This window comes from Oxyura jamaicensis, chromosome 2 (genome assembly GCF_011077185.1).
Source record: "Oxyura jamaicensis isolate SHBP4307 breed ruddy duck chromosome 2, BPBGC_Ojam_1.0, whole genome shotgun sequence".
Classification (NCBI taxonomy): domain Eukaryota; kingdom Metazoa; phylum Chordata; class Aves; order Anseriformes; family Anatidae; genus Oxyura; species Oxyura jamaicensis.
The window spans coordinates 94,354,443-94,373,187 of NC_048894.1; the positions used below are offsets into that span (position 1 = coordinate 94,354,443).

Below are 18,745 nucleotides of genomic sequence, written 5' to 3' on the forward strand. Positions count from 1 at the left end.
AATTTTTTTTTTTTTTTTTTTTTTTTTTTTTTTTTTTTTTCCTACAGCGTGTGTCTTTTCATGTGCTCTGAATAGTGCCTCCTTGGTTCTGTCTTGTCATTTGTCCATCTATCTCACAATCTCTTATCCTGTTCTTGTGCTGTTACTTATTTCCTACCTGAATTTCCTCCCTGCTTCTTATCTTCATAGCCCTGTTTTGGAATGGGTCAGGAGGCAGTATTCAGGCTGTCTGCCAACTGAGAACTCCTTATCTGTGCTCTAGGAGGTGCTTTACTGCTCAAACTAATCAGAATCTCTCTACAAGAGGAAAAGCAGGACTCCAGAAAGCTGGAGAATGAATAAACTATTAGTACAGTAAAAATGAAATCTGGAAATTCCAGTATCTTATGGATAATGGACTGGATGAAACTAATAACCAAATTAAAGAAAATAAGAAAAAAAAAAAAAGAGAGAGAAAAGAATGGCATATTAATCTCTAGGTCTTTCTGCGAACTTGCTGCAAAGGTTTGCCCTCTCTTTTGTTACTAGGTAATGATCAAATAAACTAGGAGTCTCAAATCTCAAAGACATGGTTTTCTTTAGTAAGTAACCGTTGCTGTTCAGTTAACAGACTTCACTATACAAACTCAGAGGATTTCAGAATAATCTGTTTGTAGAAAAGGTAATGAATATAGTTAATCTTTAATTTTTCACCCAGATGCACAATACATTAGTACAGGCTGTTAGTGAATCTCTTGTTATATATTCTTGATAAAGCTGACAACATTTTTACCTGAGGAGCATACTTCAAAATTTGTAGTGGATGTATGTTAGCATGTAGTAAAGTCTAATTATTTAGAAAACAAAGAAACAAACAAACAAAAATCCAGATCACCCATTTAATTTCTGAAATCTTTAGCTGAATATTCATGATTTATGTTTTCTGATCTAGAATAATAATGGTAACCTTTGTCAAAGATGTTTTCCATTTGCCCTTTTTCCATTTACCCCATCATGTGTTTATCCCATGTACAGACAGTAAAAACAGTAGATGCTCACACTTGGCAGGAATATGTCAAACAGTGGCATTTGTAAAAAGTCCATGTGAACTCAGTGGTAGCCAAAATAACAGAAGTCAAAGTCCATAAACTGTTAAGACCAAGTAGACAAAGCCATGATAGATATAAGATATATAGTTAAAAAAAAAAAAAAAAAAAAGGCACAAGATAAAATGACAATTTAGTAAAAATGTATAAAAATAAAAGGCAATTTAGAAAACATCAGAAGAAAAAAAAAAAAAAGAAGTTGAGAAGAGGCAAGTGACTTTGAAAATTACAACTTAATCACCACACATGAGAAGTGAGTAATAAATTATGAATTACATTAGATTGAATTAGGAAAGATGATATGTAAACCAGCCTTCCAAACTAATAAGCACTACCAAACTCTAATGCACATAGTGAGTTTTCATACGTGAGTGCTTTCTTTCAAATCAATATAACTCTTGAAATATTTAAAATTAAGTGGTATCCTTAAGCACTTTCCTGACTCCATGCCAAAGATCAAGCACAAAGATATTCCTTATGAGTGAAAAAATTAAGTCTACATTAGGTTTAATATTACATATGATTGTGGAGTGATCCAGTTCAGTTTTTATCTAACATGGATGGATGGATGGATGGATCGAAGTTATGGCAAATACTGTAAAAAGAGCAGATCGATAAGGGCTACTTTCAGGAACAGATGGGATTGTAGTGAACAGTTTTATGGAGTAAGTGGCAAAAGAAGGTAAAAAGGTCTAGAGAAAACATTCAGTTGTTGGTCAGCAGAAACGAGGATGATGGCAAGAACTAAGGAAAAATGGCTGAGAGATCTAATTGAAGTGTACATGATCTTAAATGGTGTAGATAATGTTAATGCTTTGTACCCAGAATGCATTCTAAGACCAGGGGCAAGTACTGTACTTAAAATCAAATGCAGACATAAAGAAACACTTATTAAATTAATAGTAACCGCTGAAGGGACCTGCAAGGCATGGGTATTGAGAGAAACACATTGAGGGTTATTCAGGCAACAATTAGCTGATGTCCTGGAGGCAGTGGTACAAGGAGGAAATGTATTTGCTTGTTCCACTTTGCCAGTGACATTCAGAAGGGATTTTTGTTTTGTGACCATACTTAGACCAAGACAGTTTGCCAGTTTGCCTTTTTTTTTTTTTTTTTTTTTTTTAGTAATAGAATATAATGCCTCACAAAAAGAATTATAGCCATTCTTACTTTAAGATTAGAAACCACAGAATATAGCTTTGAGTTGACAAATAGTTTTGTAATTTAGATTGTCTGAAAAGATCTGCATGAACTTTTCCTTTCTGCATATGTTACTAGAAGCTGTAGTTTTCTATCTAAAACATCTTGATAAAATCTCTATTAACTGCAAATAAAGAAAATCACCAAGTGTTTGATCTTAGTTATTACTTAGAATGGGATCAAATGCACATTTGACATTTTTATGCCAAATATAGTATAATCATAATTGTGATTGGCATTTCTGTTGAAGGTTTACAGTGCCAATGTAAGCCAGGATGACCTTGCTGCTGGGCATGGAAGAAACATTTTCCTTGGCAACAGTACTAATTTTGCTGGCAATGGCTGTTGGCAAATAAAGTTCCCTGATTTTTTACCAGTCTCATTTTCAACACCTCCAGCAAACTATTTGAGTTAACCCCTCTTCATCTATAATTAGAGAAGGTACAGTTCCAAGCAAACAATGTTGGACTTTTCTCTGAGCATTTCTAGTGGATTGTGACTGCATCATGCAGTGCTGAGACATCAGAAAAGTTATAGACCTGAAACAAAAGGCAAATTAGTCCAAGCAGAGTGCAGAATTACTGTTATGGTATTGCTTCCAGGACCTGATAAGGTATCTCTGAGCTGTGTTGCTCCACACAGAGTAAATAGCGTATTTATCTCTACTTTGTACAGTGAGGATGTTGCCTGTTTTGGCTTGAAAAATCTGGGATATTTTGTTTAGATTTGAAGCAAGAGAATGAAAGAATAAACAAACTGCTAATTCATGACTTAGGGCTATGCAAAAAGGATATTTGTTGGGATTTCAGTAAATCACGAATTAATATTTTGTTCTCCAGATTCACATTTCTTCAGATTCTTCAGATTTCTTCAGATGCCATATTTGCAGCAACAGAAGCAAAAAAACAGAAAAACAGAACTGGGAGTGTGTTAAGGTGTCTGACCCCAGAAGAAATTAGGAATTCTCATCTTAAATCTCACCAATGTTCCTTCTCCCTGATTCTAACAGAATGCAGTGTTTAGTTGTTTACAGGAAAAGACATCCAGACATCCCATACTGCACAATTAAGATATCTTTTAACTGGGGAAGCTTTTCCCTACTTTTCATTATTTAGAGGAGGAAAATTATAAAACAAATATCTTATTTGAAGTCCAAATGTAGACAGAACAGATGTAGTTTTAACATGCGTTAGCTGGATGAAGTCTGCCAAACAAACAATACTAATAGAATGATAATAGTTTTGGGCAGCCATCCAGGAACAAACTGTTGTGAATGTCTGGATTTTTTTTTTTTATTATTTATTTTTTTATTTTTTTTTGGTGCTTGCTTGTTCATTTGCTTTATTTTTATTTTTAATGTATTATTGCAGTATAGCCTGTTTTGTCAAAGGTGACATATTTTACAAAGTTGTTGTTTTGCATTAAATTTTAAGGATCATGTCTTGTAGATAGGAGACAAGAAAGCTGGGTAGATAGAGTATGAGTGTAGGAGACTTTGCATGGTTTGGGATAAACAATAATTCTGTGATTGAAGCAGAGCAGGGATTTGAAGCGAAATTCTGGTATAATCCAGGCCAGTAGCCAAATACGAAGCAACGGAGTGTGACAGACAAATATACAACCCTCTCTCACAATGCAGTTCCATTTATGAAAATGCTTATAATATTTTGTCTCTTATTTTGTTTGGAAATGAAACAATTTTTGCAGCAATCTCTGTAGATCTGACATTTGATTTCAATGCTCTGATCAACCTCCAGCAATACATAAAACACCTGTGTTAGCTGTAAATGATTTATGTCTAATGTAGATCTGAAAATATTCTCTAGAGAAAAAGCAATCCATAATTGCCAGATTTATTCCCTTTTCTGCGATCTGCTTCAAACTGTGCTAGATTTTTTCAAGTGAATGGTCAGAAGAAATGTGAAATGAAAAGTGTAAAAGTTGTTTATTTTCCATTAATAGTGAAAGAATCAAGTTAGGCTAATGCTGGATGTGGTAATCTATTTGAGATGATTATTCTGCTTTGTGTTCAGCTAGCTACCTACTGAAACAGTGTTTAAATGACAAAGTCACTTTCAATTTGACTGGTTGCACTCTTAACCATTGAATTGAATGACACTCTTCATAACTCCATGAGGTACTTCCTTGGCATGTCTCACAAGTAAGTGTCTCAGAAGTGAATTTATTAGGTTTATTAAGTAGCATTTATTGGAACTTAAAATGGATCCCATTACTTGAACTTGGATTTGATCTGTAACTTTATTCTTCTTTGAATAGCTCTACTTTTTTCTGTTAATCTGAAATGTTGTTCAAGGAATTCCTATAACTTAGTTCTTCTATGAAGTTCTTAAATGTAGGCACTGGCTGGTGTGAACAGTTGGGGAAAAATTTAATATTACAATCTAAGAAGCTGGTGAAGCACTAACGTTAACATCTAGACCATTTTTCCCCTTCTTTTCTGGGAGGGAAGGGGGCAGATTTGCTACTGTTTTCAGCTTTTGTTCAGCATCTCCATTACTTGAAGACCACTAAAAGCAAGCAAACAAACAAAACAAAAACAGAAAATAAATAAATAAATAAATAAAACCCTACCTCACTTGAGGTTCAGTTGTATCACTATACCTTAACATAATCTATAAATTTAAGGGAATAGCAAATCTTAACACCAAAAGACAAAACTTATTTGTCTGGTCTGATTTTCTGCATTCAGATGTTATCAGTTCCTACCATGTCATTCTGGAAGTATGTCAGGCTACACAAGCTGGAAGTAAACATGACTGAATGGTTCTTTCCCATAAACCTATAAGTACATGTATTTCAGTTGAACTACTTGTCACATGGATTTTATATATATATTTCTTCTATCTAAACCAGTTTCTATCCTCAAAAATATTGATTCATTCAGTAGCCAGAATTACTTCCTGAAACGTCTCCAGAGCAGCATGCAGCTGAATGTCAATTTTACTCTGATTGGATTAGTTCACTGGAATGTCACCAGCATGCAGGCGGGTGCCTTCCAACCTTGAGACCAGCTGGAGGTTCTTTTTCTGGAAACTCCCAGGTGCCAGGAGGCAGTCAGTGGAAGCAATTTCAGCCACAGAATTAATGAAGGTAACAGCAGATGATACTGGGCAGGAGTGTTTGGCAAAACATCTGACTTTAAAAGGAACAGGAGCACTGATCAGATGGGTAATATGTTATGGATGAGGAAAAGGATGTTCATCTACAAGATTCATTCTTGTCCAGTGCATTTAATACCACGGGTGCTTTTATGTTCACATTTAGATGGGGCATCCTTCTCATTTACCATCATACAGGTTCTCTCAGGCTTCTAGTTTGCTTTTGCAAAGGTCGTAATGAAAGCCTTTACAGAGTTAACAGAACATTTTTAATGTTCATTAGTTGTATTCATTATAGCACTGAAGTTTGTCTCATGACAATCTCATGAAACCTTCTGGATGTAAGTACAATGGAGACTTGAGAGCTTCATTCTGGTAAAAACTTAAGAGTACTTAAAACAGATAAAATTGTAGCTGCTGTAAAGCACTACTTCTTATTATATAGTTTTTTTATTTTCAGTCTTTCTTCTTTCTGCTTATGTTAGTGCATCACCTGTGCTACTGGGGATCAGGATTTCAATATAGCTAGTAGGGAAGATTGCCACTTTGATTCTTAGGTTCAGTTAAGAACCAGATCCTTTACTCTCTGTATATAGACACCCAACACCAGTGGCTGTGCAGGCAAATTGCCAAGAGACATTATCATTGTTTCTTCATCTTTATTGCTGTGTGTTGCTTTCATCAGCTTTGAAGATTTGTGCAGTGCCCCAGTCAATGAAGTCACTGCACTTAGCTTATGTTGGAATATTCTCCAAATACGTCTGCGACTTTGCAGTGTTATTTCTACATATCTTTCTTCCAAATCATTCATCAAAATTGATTAGCTGGTGCATTTTGTGCATTTTGTGCATGATATCATGTAATTTTTAAGATTATCTTTTGATTATATATCTCTCTTTTCTTATTCCAAGTACTGTTGTATTAAAATTTTATACATAACTTAGCTAGTAGTAAGATTGTTTGGTAGTAGTGAGACTGTACTTCTGAGAAAGGTGGTTTATATAGTAGGCTTACTGTTAATCTCTAAATACTAAATTAACTTTTAACCTAGATCTTTATATTCTGTGTCTTTCAGTATTTATTGCAAAACATAACTAACTTATCAGTTACTGTTCAATAAAAATGTATTTTAATGGTTAGGCTTCAATCCATTCAATGTTCTCTTAGTTAAGAGTATATTGTTTCATTCTTGATGTGACATCACCTAATGCTGTCTCAAGAGTTGCAGCAGGCAAATCTTTTAATTCTTCATTAACTTCCATTCAGGTCCTTCTAGCTCCTGGGACGATCAAGTTGTCACATGACCACACTCAAGTATTATTATTGCTGGCACAGGTTTGTCAAAGCTTCAGAGCTCCTGGCAAGGCACACAGTGGAGTGGTATATGGTGACACAGTTATGCATTGCTGTAAATTATTGCCTTCCTAAGATTTGTCCACGCTATTTTCTTATGACAAGATTCTGTATGTGCAAGCCTATAACATTGCATGAGTATTTTCTATGGAGCTTTCTAGCATTCTGCCTTCTTTTTGGAAATAAATATTTGTGTTTTCCATGTTCACAGAGAATATTGCTTCTTAACTAAATAAATATGACATGCAATCTTTAGTTATGGTGATAATAAATGCTATAATTGACCGATTGAATCAACAGTACTTATCCTGTTTGGCAATGTTGATTTATCAACATAATACAGGCAGTATCTGCCACTTAAATGTTTATATATGTATGTGCATATATAAAACTCCATCAAGACTTGTTTTGCAGCAACAGGGGCAAATTTAAATTTCTAGGGATCATTAATAAAACACTTGTATAAGCCACAGTGCAGAATCCTAGCAAAATTAAGCTAATCTCTCTGGTGTTCAATAACCCAATTTTCTAAATGCAAGTATGAATCAGTTGTCTTAGCAGATGATGATGTTTTATTAAAGGGAGATTGCCCTGTTACCTAGTTTTTTTTTTTTTTTTTTTTTTTTTTTTTTTCTAGTATACAGTACTCCATGCATTCCATGTGTAGTTATGTTTCAGAGCCTTCTTCTTTGGAGAGGCAAGTGGTCAGAGTGACACCTTATTCTGAGTTTGGGATTGTCAACTCTTGCCAGAAGGCAGGGGTCTCCCTCGAGCTGCTGGGGAATTTGTGATGGGAGGTGCTGCTGTTTGTCTAGCCACTCTGCTCCGCTGGCCCCTCTTTGCTTTAAGAGTGAAATTTTGTATTCTGCCCTTATATATGAACAATAACTTTTCTAAGGGTTTTTGCTATTGATTTTCTTTAGTTAATGCAGCCCTTGTAAATAAATGTGTCTCTTAACAGACCTCGTGCCTTAGGTTAGGGTGACTGCTTACCCTAAAAGTGCAGAGTGTGGGCTAGTTTTGCACTCTTATTTTTCCCAGACATCTATATACTAGTACAGTGACAAAATTTTAGCATAAATGCTTCCCTGAGATTGTAAAATAGCCAAACATCAGAAAATAGCTTCCCTTATCTGGCATCGTCCCTTCCCTCTGGAATTTTTGGGACTGCAGAGTTGCTTCAGTCTTCCAGTTTCCAATGTCCAGACTTCTATAAATAATATATACACTCTGTATATAGTACTGTTTTATTTTCTAATTTTGTTTCAGCTCTTTAATATCCCTCCTCTCTTACATAACTCCTGGTATTTCCCATTGACTTCATTAGTGTTGCATCCCATTTTCTTAACTCTTTCTAAAAGCTTATCCTCTTAACATTCCTGCTTGTATATTGACTTTCCTTAAGGGAAAGTCATTCTTCCCCAAAATAGGAACATGCTTTCTTAAACTTGATAGCGCTTTAGATAGATGTTCTTGACTTAATCCACCATGCTTCATTTCAGACTAATAAAGGGTTACAAAGCTAGCTTGTACACCTCTAGTGCAGAATTGTTCCCTTCTACACTTAGTTTTAACTTTTTTTTTCCCAATCTCACTGTATCTACCATTGGCCAAAACTGTATGGATTTTCAAATAAAATAATGTTTCCTGTTCCAAAAAGTACTATCTTCCTGAAGAAAATTTAATTTACCAAAACATATGCCTGACCCCAACATCTTCTTAATAAAATACTTGCTTTAATTTTCAGTTTTTCAGCAAAGTCCCCCAGATCAAATTCCTTAACCTAGCCATCTGTCATATTAGGCTGAAGCTTTTCTCATAATTTAGTACCACACTGTATCCTCTCCTATTGTCACCGTTATCAAATCCTACTTTCACTTGCAGCAAGAAGCCAAAGAAATTCCCTTGAATTCTGTGGAATAATTATATATATATATATATATATTCTGTGAAAGCAGAGTTTGTCTCATGGGGTTTTTCAATTTTGGATGATTTCCAAGACTTTTTTAAAATATAAAAGAATCCTACATTTTATGGCCTCAAAACTCATTATTGTAAGATGTCCTTTTGCACACACAGTGCTAACGGGTCCTTTCTGCATCACCTTTAATGTTTTGTTCCTTTTCTATTTCACACTGATTCCTGAATTCTTTTGCTTTGAACTCATTCCAGAACTGTTATTCACTGCTTCCTTTCTATTAACTGAGTGAGATAAAGCTATTAGCCTGTCTTTCTGCTCTGTTTCTCCGCTGTTAGTAATGAAGCACAACTGCTCAGCTCACTCTTGGGCCAGCTGTGTATTTATTTTTCAAACAGAAGAATCTGCATTGCCTCAGATCTGAGTGTAGGCAACTGTAATATGACAGGATCAATAAATCAAAAAGTTACAGTTACATTGGTATCGCTAAATCACACTAAGTAATCCTGATTTTTAGGTATTCAAAGGCCTGAAAATTGGATTTAAAGGAATTTGGTGAAAGTTTTGGCTCTGACTTCAGCAAGATTGAGACTTCATCTGAAAGTCACCCCGTGTGTACCTGTCTCGTTAGCTGGTCTTTTGCTCCCCTGTCGTCCATGTGGTACATTACAGGGAGAATACCACAGAAAGCAAAGCACTGAATTAGTACATCAGCTTCAGATGACAGACTTGAAAGTCATTTTGTGCTGATTCCTTTCATACTTACTCCCAACTTGAATGATTTCTAGGGTATTAACTTATTTTTGTTTGTTTGTTTCTATGTTTGTTTTTTAACATTTACAGTCAACATGCATTCTGAGGAAGTTCTGCTAACTATAATCTGCTCATATAGTGAATCCACAAGCAGTATGAATCATTTAAAAAGTCAGAAATAGTGTATTGCAGCTGTTAATAAAGTCTTTCATTTGAAAATTTACGTAGACTAAATTGTGATATTAAGGCAGCAGAACTTTTACTAAATTGTTTTTTTGTTGTTGTTTGTTTGTTTTTTAATGAAGAAATAAACATTTATTTTTCAATATCTTGGTCAACTGCTTCTCAGTTTGAACTATAGGTAATATCCTTAGCTGAATGGTAAATGTTATCATCTTTTCCATTTAAAAGTTTTAAACTGTTTCATCTCTGAAATCTCACTCTGAGTCATAGGGTATATATTTTTCCCTTCATTTTAAGTTCTCAAGCAGTTTCTTGCAAATTGTTTTAAACTGTAAGCAGATTTTGTAAAGAAAGGTTTCCGAGGGATGACCTGAAAAGTAGCTTCAGTTTTTCTTAGAATATTCAAACTGATATATATTAAATACTTACATTATAGTTTTTTCCATATATCTACATATACTTATTCACAGAGCCTCTCTGCATATTCACATACACTCAGTTATGATATATCACCTGGCATATATAGTGTGTCCTGAATTTGAAATTTGAAAAAAAAAAGAAAAAAAAAAAATTTCTTCAGCCTTTCACCCCTTCTTGAAGTTTGCCTTTTGGCTAACATCTTTAGCAGCTTATATAAAATATTCCTCTGTGAAATCGTACATGATACACCCCAAAGATATTTATTGCTGGGTTATAGTCTTGCATATAAGTTTTTTGGTTCCCACTTTTCTTCTATGTAGAGGAGCAGCTATATAACATCTGTAACAATTTTTTTTTGTGTGTGTGTACTCTGAAAATACAGGAATGTGAAAAATAGTACCTTTGTGATTTGCAAAAAGTTATATGATCAGTAGGATTGCTATTTACCCAGACTTTTGGGTAAATAACTAAAGGCTATAAAAAGAAATTCCAGTAACAAAAAAAAAATAAAAAATTGCATAGCTTTCTGTCCTGTAGAATGAAGAAATAAAGAAACTGTGAAAAGGTTGCCTTTCAATAGGTTCAATTTTTAATCACTGATGAATAAACAAATTTAGCCATAAAATACAGAGTATTTATGTTCAATAAACAAGGCCTGTGCCATCACAATGCATATGGATGGACTATGTTGTGGTCTTATTTGTGTTATATCACATAGATTTAATTTTTTGTTGATATTTCTATATAACTACACTATATTACATGCTTTTCCAGTAAGTTTGTTTTGTATCAATATATTTATTAATATGAGCTTTTCATTACAACTTTTTTAAACATACAGTGATTTTGTTTCTTCATTTTCCCTTTTTGTCCTTTTCAATGCAGACCATTGAGTTCTGGAAACTGCTGCGTTAAGTTCCCTGCATGTTCCCAAACTCTCAGAGGGGTGATTTTGTGAGAAGTTAAATATTTTCACTGACTTACTTTCTGTGAGAAAGGGAAAAAAATATGGACTGACATAACTGTTTCAGATTATTTGTCGATCTCTAATAGATGTCTTATTAAAATGGCAGTGATGCAGAATGTGACCAACCATGGCATATGGGATGCATGAAAGAAAGGCCTCTGAACATATCCAATGTTCTAAGACTTATTTAAGTATGAAATTTTCCCATTTTACATTTTAATAAAACCTGTCATCAAAAAGAAAATGAAAAGGTGAATTTCTTGTAATTTAAATGTCAGTAGTATTACACATAAACCTGGATTCACCTCACATAGCTTTACAGAGCTGAGAAATCTAAGTTTTGAATCTTCATCTTTAGTCAGTGACAAGAGGTAGTGTTTCACTTAATTATTTCCTAAGGTAATTTGGACAATTAGGATTGTAATTTAGGCACTTTATTTAAGTCACTAGAATGTCAAAGGATAGTTCTAATTTTGCTTGCCTGTTTCACAGATCTTTCCCCTAGAGCCAACTCACAGCCATAGAGATACTCCTCATTACTAAGGCTTTCCGTACTTTTGATCAGAAAATTTACTTTTCCATCTGTGAACCTTGCTTATGTTGCTTGTCACTACTGTGATTTCAGCCTTGTTTTTTACTTCTTTTACTTAAAGATCAATCAAATTACATTCAATCCAAAACCACAATAACTTGAAAAGCAAGTCGGATGCAGTCACTGGGCTGCAAGCAGCCAGGCTGCTGAGAAGCATTCCTCTTCATGCTGGTCAAATTTTCAAAGTCAAATTTTCTCTTTTATTTATCTTTTTTCTCTTTTATTTATTTATTTATTTATTTATTTTGTCACAGTTTTCCTTTTTTCCACTTTCATTATGCAGTATCTACACAATGTTCAGCACTAAAAGGCTAGACACAAAAGCTGGCTGGTTCTACCTAGCAGACCTTCATTCTTTTTCACTTGAAATTAGCTTTTTGCAAACTCATTGCTGATTACTAGATGTTATAAAGTGCTGAGTGAGCCAACCAGTACAGGTTTGAAAAATCAAGATCACAATATGACAGTACCTCATAGTGTACTTTCTTCGTGAAATGTAACAAAAGAGCAATTGCTACATTAATTATATTTTACCTTAGACTTGCATGGCAGTAGAAGGTCTTAAAAGTCCCCTCTAGCTGCTGACAGTTGAAGAGAAAGCATGTCTTTGTGAGTAGAGTATGAACTTTAAAGTTAGGCACACTTTAACTTGTTTGGATTTCAAGTTTTGTAATTAGGAAAATAAATTATATTCAGGCTTAAGAGGTTATAGCAATGCAATAAGTTCTTTGTCAGTGTAAAATCAGAGAATAGACTCATAGAATCATAGAATATCCCGAGTTGGAAGGAACCCATAAGGATCATCAAATCCAACTCCTCGCACTGCACGGGTCTACCCAAAATTTCAGACCATGTGACTAAGTGCACAGTCCAATCACTTCTTAAATTCAGACAGGCTTGGTGCAGTGACTACTTTGCTGGGGAGCCTGTTCCAGTGTGCGACCACCCTCTTGGTGAAGAACCTCTTCCTGATGTCCAGACTAAACCTCCCCTGCCTCAGCTTGACACCGTTCCCATGGGTCCTGTCACTGGTGATTATGGAGGTCAGCGTCTGCCTCTCCACTCCCACTCGCGAGGAAGTTGTAGACTGCGATGAGGTCTCCCCTCAGCCTCCTCTTTTCCAGGCCGAACAGACATCAGCCGCTCCTCATGTCTTCCCTTCTAGGCCCTTTACCATCTTTGTCTCCCTCCTCTGAACACTCTCCAACAGTTTTACATCCTTTTTGTACTGTGGTGCCCAGAACTGCACACAGCACTCGAGGTGAGGCCACACCAGTGCAGAGTAGAGCGGGACAATCACTTCCCTTGACCAACTAGCAATGCTGTGCTTGATGTACCCCAGGATACAGTTGGCCCTCCTCGCTGCCAGGGCACACTGCTGGCTCATATTCAACTTGCTGTCAACCACAACCCCCAATGTCCTTCCCTTTCAGCCAAAATCCAGATTTTACAAACATGAAGAAACAGCTCTGTTATTTCAGAGCAAACCTGCCTATTCTGAATTTCAAAAGAGGGTTTCTAGCACAAATATACAAAATCTTGACTGAAGAAAGTATAAACTTAATACTGTGGTTGGATGTACTTACATAGGCTTGAATTCACCTCCACTTTTTAACTCTTTATTGAGTTTGAAAAATTTAACAACTGTATTAGGGATCATATTTTTCTTCAGTCAAACCAATTTGCATTAAATTGGTACTTTAAAAAACCCTCAACTGTTATGCATGACTGAAAAAAAGCTTGAGAAACGCAGTTCTAGTAGTTTTAAAAATACTGGAGGAAATAACCCTAAGTATCTTTGGAATTAGAACATTTTCAGAAAGTGAATATTCAGGTGTTCCATACACTGCCCGAAAATCATTCAAAAAAATAATTTAAAAAATACCACCTTTAACTGGGGCATTCAGTGCCCCAAATAATTGGGAATTCAGTGAAGGTTTTTTGTTTGTTTGTTTGTTTGTTTGTTTGTTTGTTTTTGTGTGTGTGTGTGTGTGTTGACAGGTTTCCTCTTTTCTTTTAGTATGAACATTCTCCAACTACATTCCAATCCTGCTGTTTTCAGATACATAGAATTAGCCACGGGGCCCCTTTTGATTACTCAGGTCACAGGGGGCCTTCTTCATTGAAGGAACATGGGAGCCAGGCAAACTTCTGTGCTGTAGTTTTGGCTGTCATAGTTATTCCCTTTGTTTCTGGTACCTGGGGCTGTTTTATTACCTGATGATAGAAAGAGGTGCTACTAGAGGATTGTGTCTTATTGCACTGAGTAGAGCAAAATTTTTCTTCTGGCTGCTAGATGACTCATGGTGACTTTCATTTCTTTGTTGTCATTTTTGTTTTGTTTTGCTCTGTTTTTCAGCTTTCATTTGCAGCAACAACCCCAGAGCTGGCTGATAAGAAAAAATATCCTTATTTCTTCCGGACAGTGCCATCTGATAATGCAGTAAATCCAGCAATTTTGAAGTTACTCAAGTATTATCAGTGGAAGAGAGTAGGAACTTTGACCCAGGACGTACAAAGGTTCTCTGAGGTAAGATTTGCATAATTTCCAGTGCACAAAGAAAGCTAGTTCCTTCATTGATAGCAATTAAATAAAAAGAAACAGATTAACTGTTTCAGTCTTGTTTTGTTTTGTCTTACTAGGCTATATTTGCTGTAACAAATAAACATATTTCCCTTCTGGGGCTATGGTTAAAACCTACTCATGCTTTCCCTTGACTTTTTTTTAACTCCGAGATCATTTCACCCAAATGCAAAAAATAATATTTGTTTTGTAGTAAAGGATTCTGTATACGCTTTGACTTGCCTAAGTGTGTGATTTTGAAGGAGGCTTGTATCTTGACATTGGTTGAGTTAAAAGAGAGACTAAATCTAATTTCATCTTGTTTTTCCTCTCATGCTCTGATTTATTGCAAGTGTCAGTCTGAAATAGTGAGGGACAAAATCTGCTAAATGTATGGTTGAAAGAGTTGTAGGAGCTTACTGTGACAGAAATGACCGTAGCCCCCAGAACTGATAAGATCAAGTATTATGCACTCTCCAAATCCTCTGAGTTTCACCCTGAACAACATTTTGCTCATAGAAATTGAAAGAAAGTATGGGCCAATTGCCTTAAGCATGGCATTAACAACAGAACAGTTAAAAGAAAACATCCTATAAGTAATTCATTAGAGCAAGACAAGGGAACAAGTTGGCCAATTAACTGACAGGCAAAACTAATAGATGGATGCCAGTTTCATGGTTGTTTTTACCTTCCTCATCATTCATTAAAAAAAGCTGACTGTGATCTGAAGACTAATATAGTTAAAGCCAGTGAAGAGGGGTAAGAACAGGTTAGCGTCTGCTTGGATGAGTCAGATATTTTCAAATTCTCTGTCACAATGGAGTACTTAATAAATCTTAGAGTCTTCACTTATGATCTTTGGGAATTCAAAGATAACAAGTAAGAGAATTGCAGGGGGAGGGAGAGATCAGTGTGCCTGTCTTTCTAAAAAGCACACAAAGACCCAAGGAATTATAGACCAGTCAGCCTAAAATAAATTCCTGGAAAGACACTTGAACAGATAATCTGTTTAGAATTACCCAGAAGAAAAAAAAAAAAAAAAAAAAAAAAAAAAAAAAAAAAGCTAAACAATGGCCAAAGTGGATTTGAAGTGGATTTGTCCAGAATAAATCATGGAAAGCAAACTAATTTCCTTCTATGACAAGATAACAGGTCTCAAGAAGATGGAGTAAATGATAAATGTGATGTTTTATGGCTTATAAAAACGTTAAAGCTATTCCTAAAGAAAACTAGGGAAACTTGATCATGAGGAAGATACTGTAAGAGCAAGCAGTCTCTGACAACTATTCTTGCCACCACAAGGTTAATTGACATCAGATTAGTTGACTGCTTTTAAAATGAGTGCTGAAGAAAAGTTGTCAAAAAGTATGTATGCTTTATCCTTCACTGGCTTGGAATTATGATTTCAAAGAGTAGTTATCAGTGGTTCACTGTCAAACAAGAAGGATGGGATTCTGTCAAGTGGTTTTCTAGATAGAGAGAATGTTTATTAAATATGCAGTTGATACCTACTTGGGAAGATCTCCAAGCACTTTTGCAGGGGGACAGGATTAAATTTCAGAGTAATCTTGACAAGTAGAGAAAGGTTTAAAATAAATATTACTTAAATGAAAAAGTACAAAATAGAAGACTAATCAACTATTTTAATGAAGAATGGCTATCTAGACAGCAGATCTCCAGAGGAAGATAGGGGAAGCACTACAAGAATTACTGAGTAAAAGTCAAGAGTAAAACATAAACTCTAAAAAGTAGAGAAGTAGCAAAAAGGTTCCATTTCAGCAAACCCAATGTAATGCATTATTGAGATTTAAAACACGCAGAGTAAGCTTCAACACTGCTTAGCGCTAATTAGATGGAAGTTAAAACATCAGATGTAATATCATCTTCAAAAGGAAACAGATCAGAGAGGTCTCTTTAAAAGTTAAGAAATCTAGAAACATATGTTCCAAGAAAGATTAAAAGTGGAAAACAGTGAAATAGAGTGGGTAAGTTGTTGAACCTGCATTGTAGAGGGTTTGTTAAGATAAGACTAGACAAACACAACATGGGTATTCTTGGTCTTCCATTGGGATAGAGGAATGGACTTCATGTCTGTCCTGATCACTTAAGAAATGTTAAATGCTAGAAGTGCTAGAAATGCTGCTTTCTAGGGTTTGCTAGAGTGCTAAACTTGAGTTCAAGGTCTTTCCATTCCTCTAGAAAGGTGACACCCTTCTGTGTCAGACTGCAAACTCAGTTTAGTGTGATTCATTAAAGCATTCAGGTAATGAAAGATCCAGTTAACACTTCCTTCAATTCAAGTGACTTCATAGACCATATTGAGTCCTGAGGCTCCTGAAATAGTTAGGGCTACATCCTTTCTTTTTCAGCTCCATGCAGTTTCTTCATTCCCTCTGTATTCTTCTGTAGATAGTGAAAGCACAGGAAAAATTGCAGGAAATAACTGACCAGGAGAAGTGAGGGATAGGATCCATGAGCAGCAGAGGGGGATAACACCCAGCAGGGCAGAGCCCAGCTCCACTGCAGTGGAACACAGGAGGCCCAGAGGATGGGGCCAGGTTCAGCCAAGGACACAGACCATCAGTCAAGTTCATGGCAATGAGTCAGGTCTGAGGCACAGCTGGGAAACCTATCTGTAGGTTAGGGTCAGGTCTAGTGATTGCTGAGCATACCTATGGCAGAGGTTGAAGGCACAGGACTAAGCCTAAATGGGACCTCTGGGGTCGATGTGAGTGAAGAACTCTGGTGAAAGACCTTTAAGGGTGACTTCTGGGTGCTGATAAAAGTCTATACATCCACTCCGGAACCGTAATCTTTCCTCTAAAGGAACATCAGCCAAAACTAACATTCTAAGTAATGCTTAAATTATTAATTCTGCTAATGTTTTATTAAAAATGAAAAAAATGTGGAGTAATATCTTAAACATATTTGTAAAGTCTCAGTAAGTTCGGGATGTGGTTCTTCTTTTCTATGCTAAAAAGATATTGTATGCCACCAGGCAGGAAGTATCTGAATGTCATTTCTGTTTACTCCCATATAAAATAAAATAAGCAAAAATTAATGGCGTCTTTGAGGGAGCCTGTGTAGTAACTCAGGTGGCTTTACTGTTAACACCAATTTGTTCTGCATGTAATCTCCTGCTCTCTCCCATTTTTTCCATTTTTCTCCCAGAAAGTCTGTATCTGTTTGAAAATTTTCATTTTCTAGAATAATTTATATAGAATAATCAGCATATGTCTGAATTTCCTCCAGTTGTTCCTCCAACCCCTATATGGGGATACAGATTGCTTTCTTGTTCATGTTACACTGGAAAGACTTTGTATCCTTTTAGTTTAGACAACAGGAAATCTAACTGCCTCTCATTCACAGCCATCTAATTACATTTTGTGTGGTTGATGACTTTTTTCTTTAGTTGGATCACTGTCTCCTGTCTCTTTGCGATTTGTACTGCAATCTTATATCCTGATGAAAAAAAATAAAATAAAATAAAAGTTTACTTAACTTGTCCACGCTGTTAGCTGCCCTTAAAAGTCATAAAACTGTTTATTGGTTTACCTTGTCTTGTAAAGAGGCAGTTGTCTAAATTGCTTAGAGTGTCATCAGAAGTAGGTAGAACAGAGAATTCTTGAAGCACATACATTATCTGATACTGGTAGTGTGACTTGAGGCTCCTTTTCTTGACATTGCTCAGATCCTAAGGATCATGATTATTAATGTGACCTGAATTCTGTGGTTCCCAATAGCACAGCTCACTAGTAGTATCTTCTGTAAGTTCTTTACATCTATTTGTACAACTAGAAAGGTCTCTAGAAAGGATTAATGCTTCAGCTGTGTAAGTCCTCATGGTATAAGGGTGATATACTAACTTCATCAGTTCCTGTTTTTTAACTAGGGCAAATTCATACCCATTGTGATTCTATGTCCTGGATTTTTTAGATTGCAGCCCTGTACTCATCCTCTGGGAGAGGATTCTCTTTCAAAAGTTAATAATTCTATGGCAAAGGTTTATAAATGAGGTTATAAAATATTTTTTCAGGGTTTTCAGCTTTAAGTATTTGCTATGGCACAGTATCATAGGAAATTCAGGTTTGAAGAGACCTCAGGAGGTTGCCTGGTCCAAGCTCTTGCTCAAAGCAAAGCTAACTTTAATGTTTATCACCCCTGAAGAATTATGGCTGTTGCAAACAGTTCTCAGAAAAGTTCTCAGAGAAAACTGTCCAGTTTACAGTTCCAAGATGAGCTTTCAGCTGACTGGAGATTCTGCAGGAACTGGTGCCTCTAATTCTGCTGCTATTTGGAACTACCTGTTTGGGGCTGTATTTTGAATTAGACAAACCAATTGATATTCCTGTGGTTTGTGTTTTCTCTGTTTCATGGTTTGGTGTGAAGAGTCATAAGAATTAAGTCACATTTACCATCTACCAAAAACTCACAACTGTTGGGAGCCACCAGTATTGTATAAAATATAAAGGCTTCAGAATATGACTGTGAAACAGAAAAGTGTGTAATGTTGTATTGATTTTCAGGTAATGCCATATTTAAAAAGTAATATTTAATAAGTAATTCTAGTGTGCCTTAGCATTTTACTGTTC

General features: G+C 35.7%; 1 protein-coding gene across 1 annotated transcript in view; it reads left to right on the plus strand.

Moving 5' to 3' along the window:
* The window catches only part of GABBR2 (gamma-aminobutyric acid type B receptor subunit 2), a 483,887-nt gene that overhangs the window by 172,585 nt on the left and 292,557 nt on the right, over window positions 1–18,745 (plus strand). Inside the window, exon 3 of the mRNA XM_035318083.1 lies at window positions 13,950–14,120. Coding sequence (XP_035173974.1) covers window positions 13,950–14,120 — 171 coding nt within the window. The remainder of the gene's footprint in view (window positions 1–13,949; window positions 14,121–18,745) is intronic.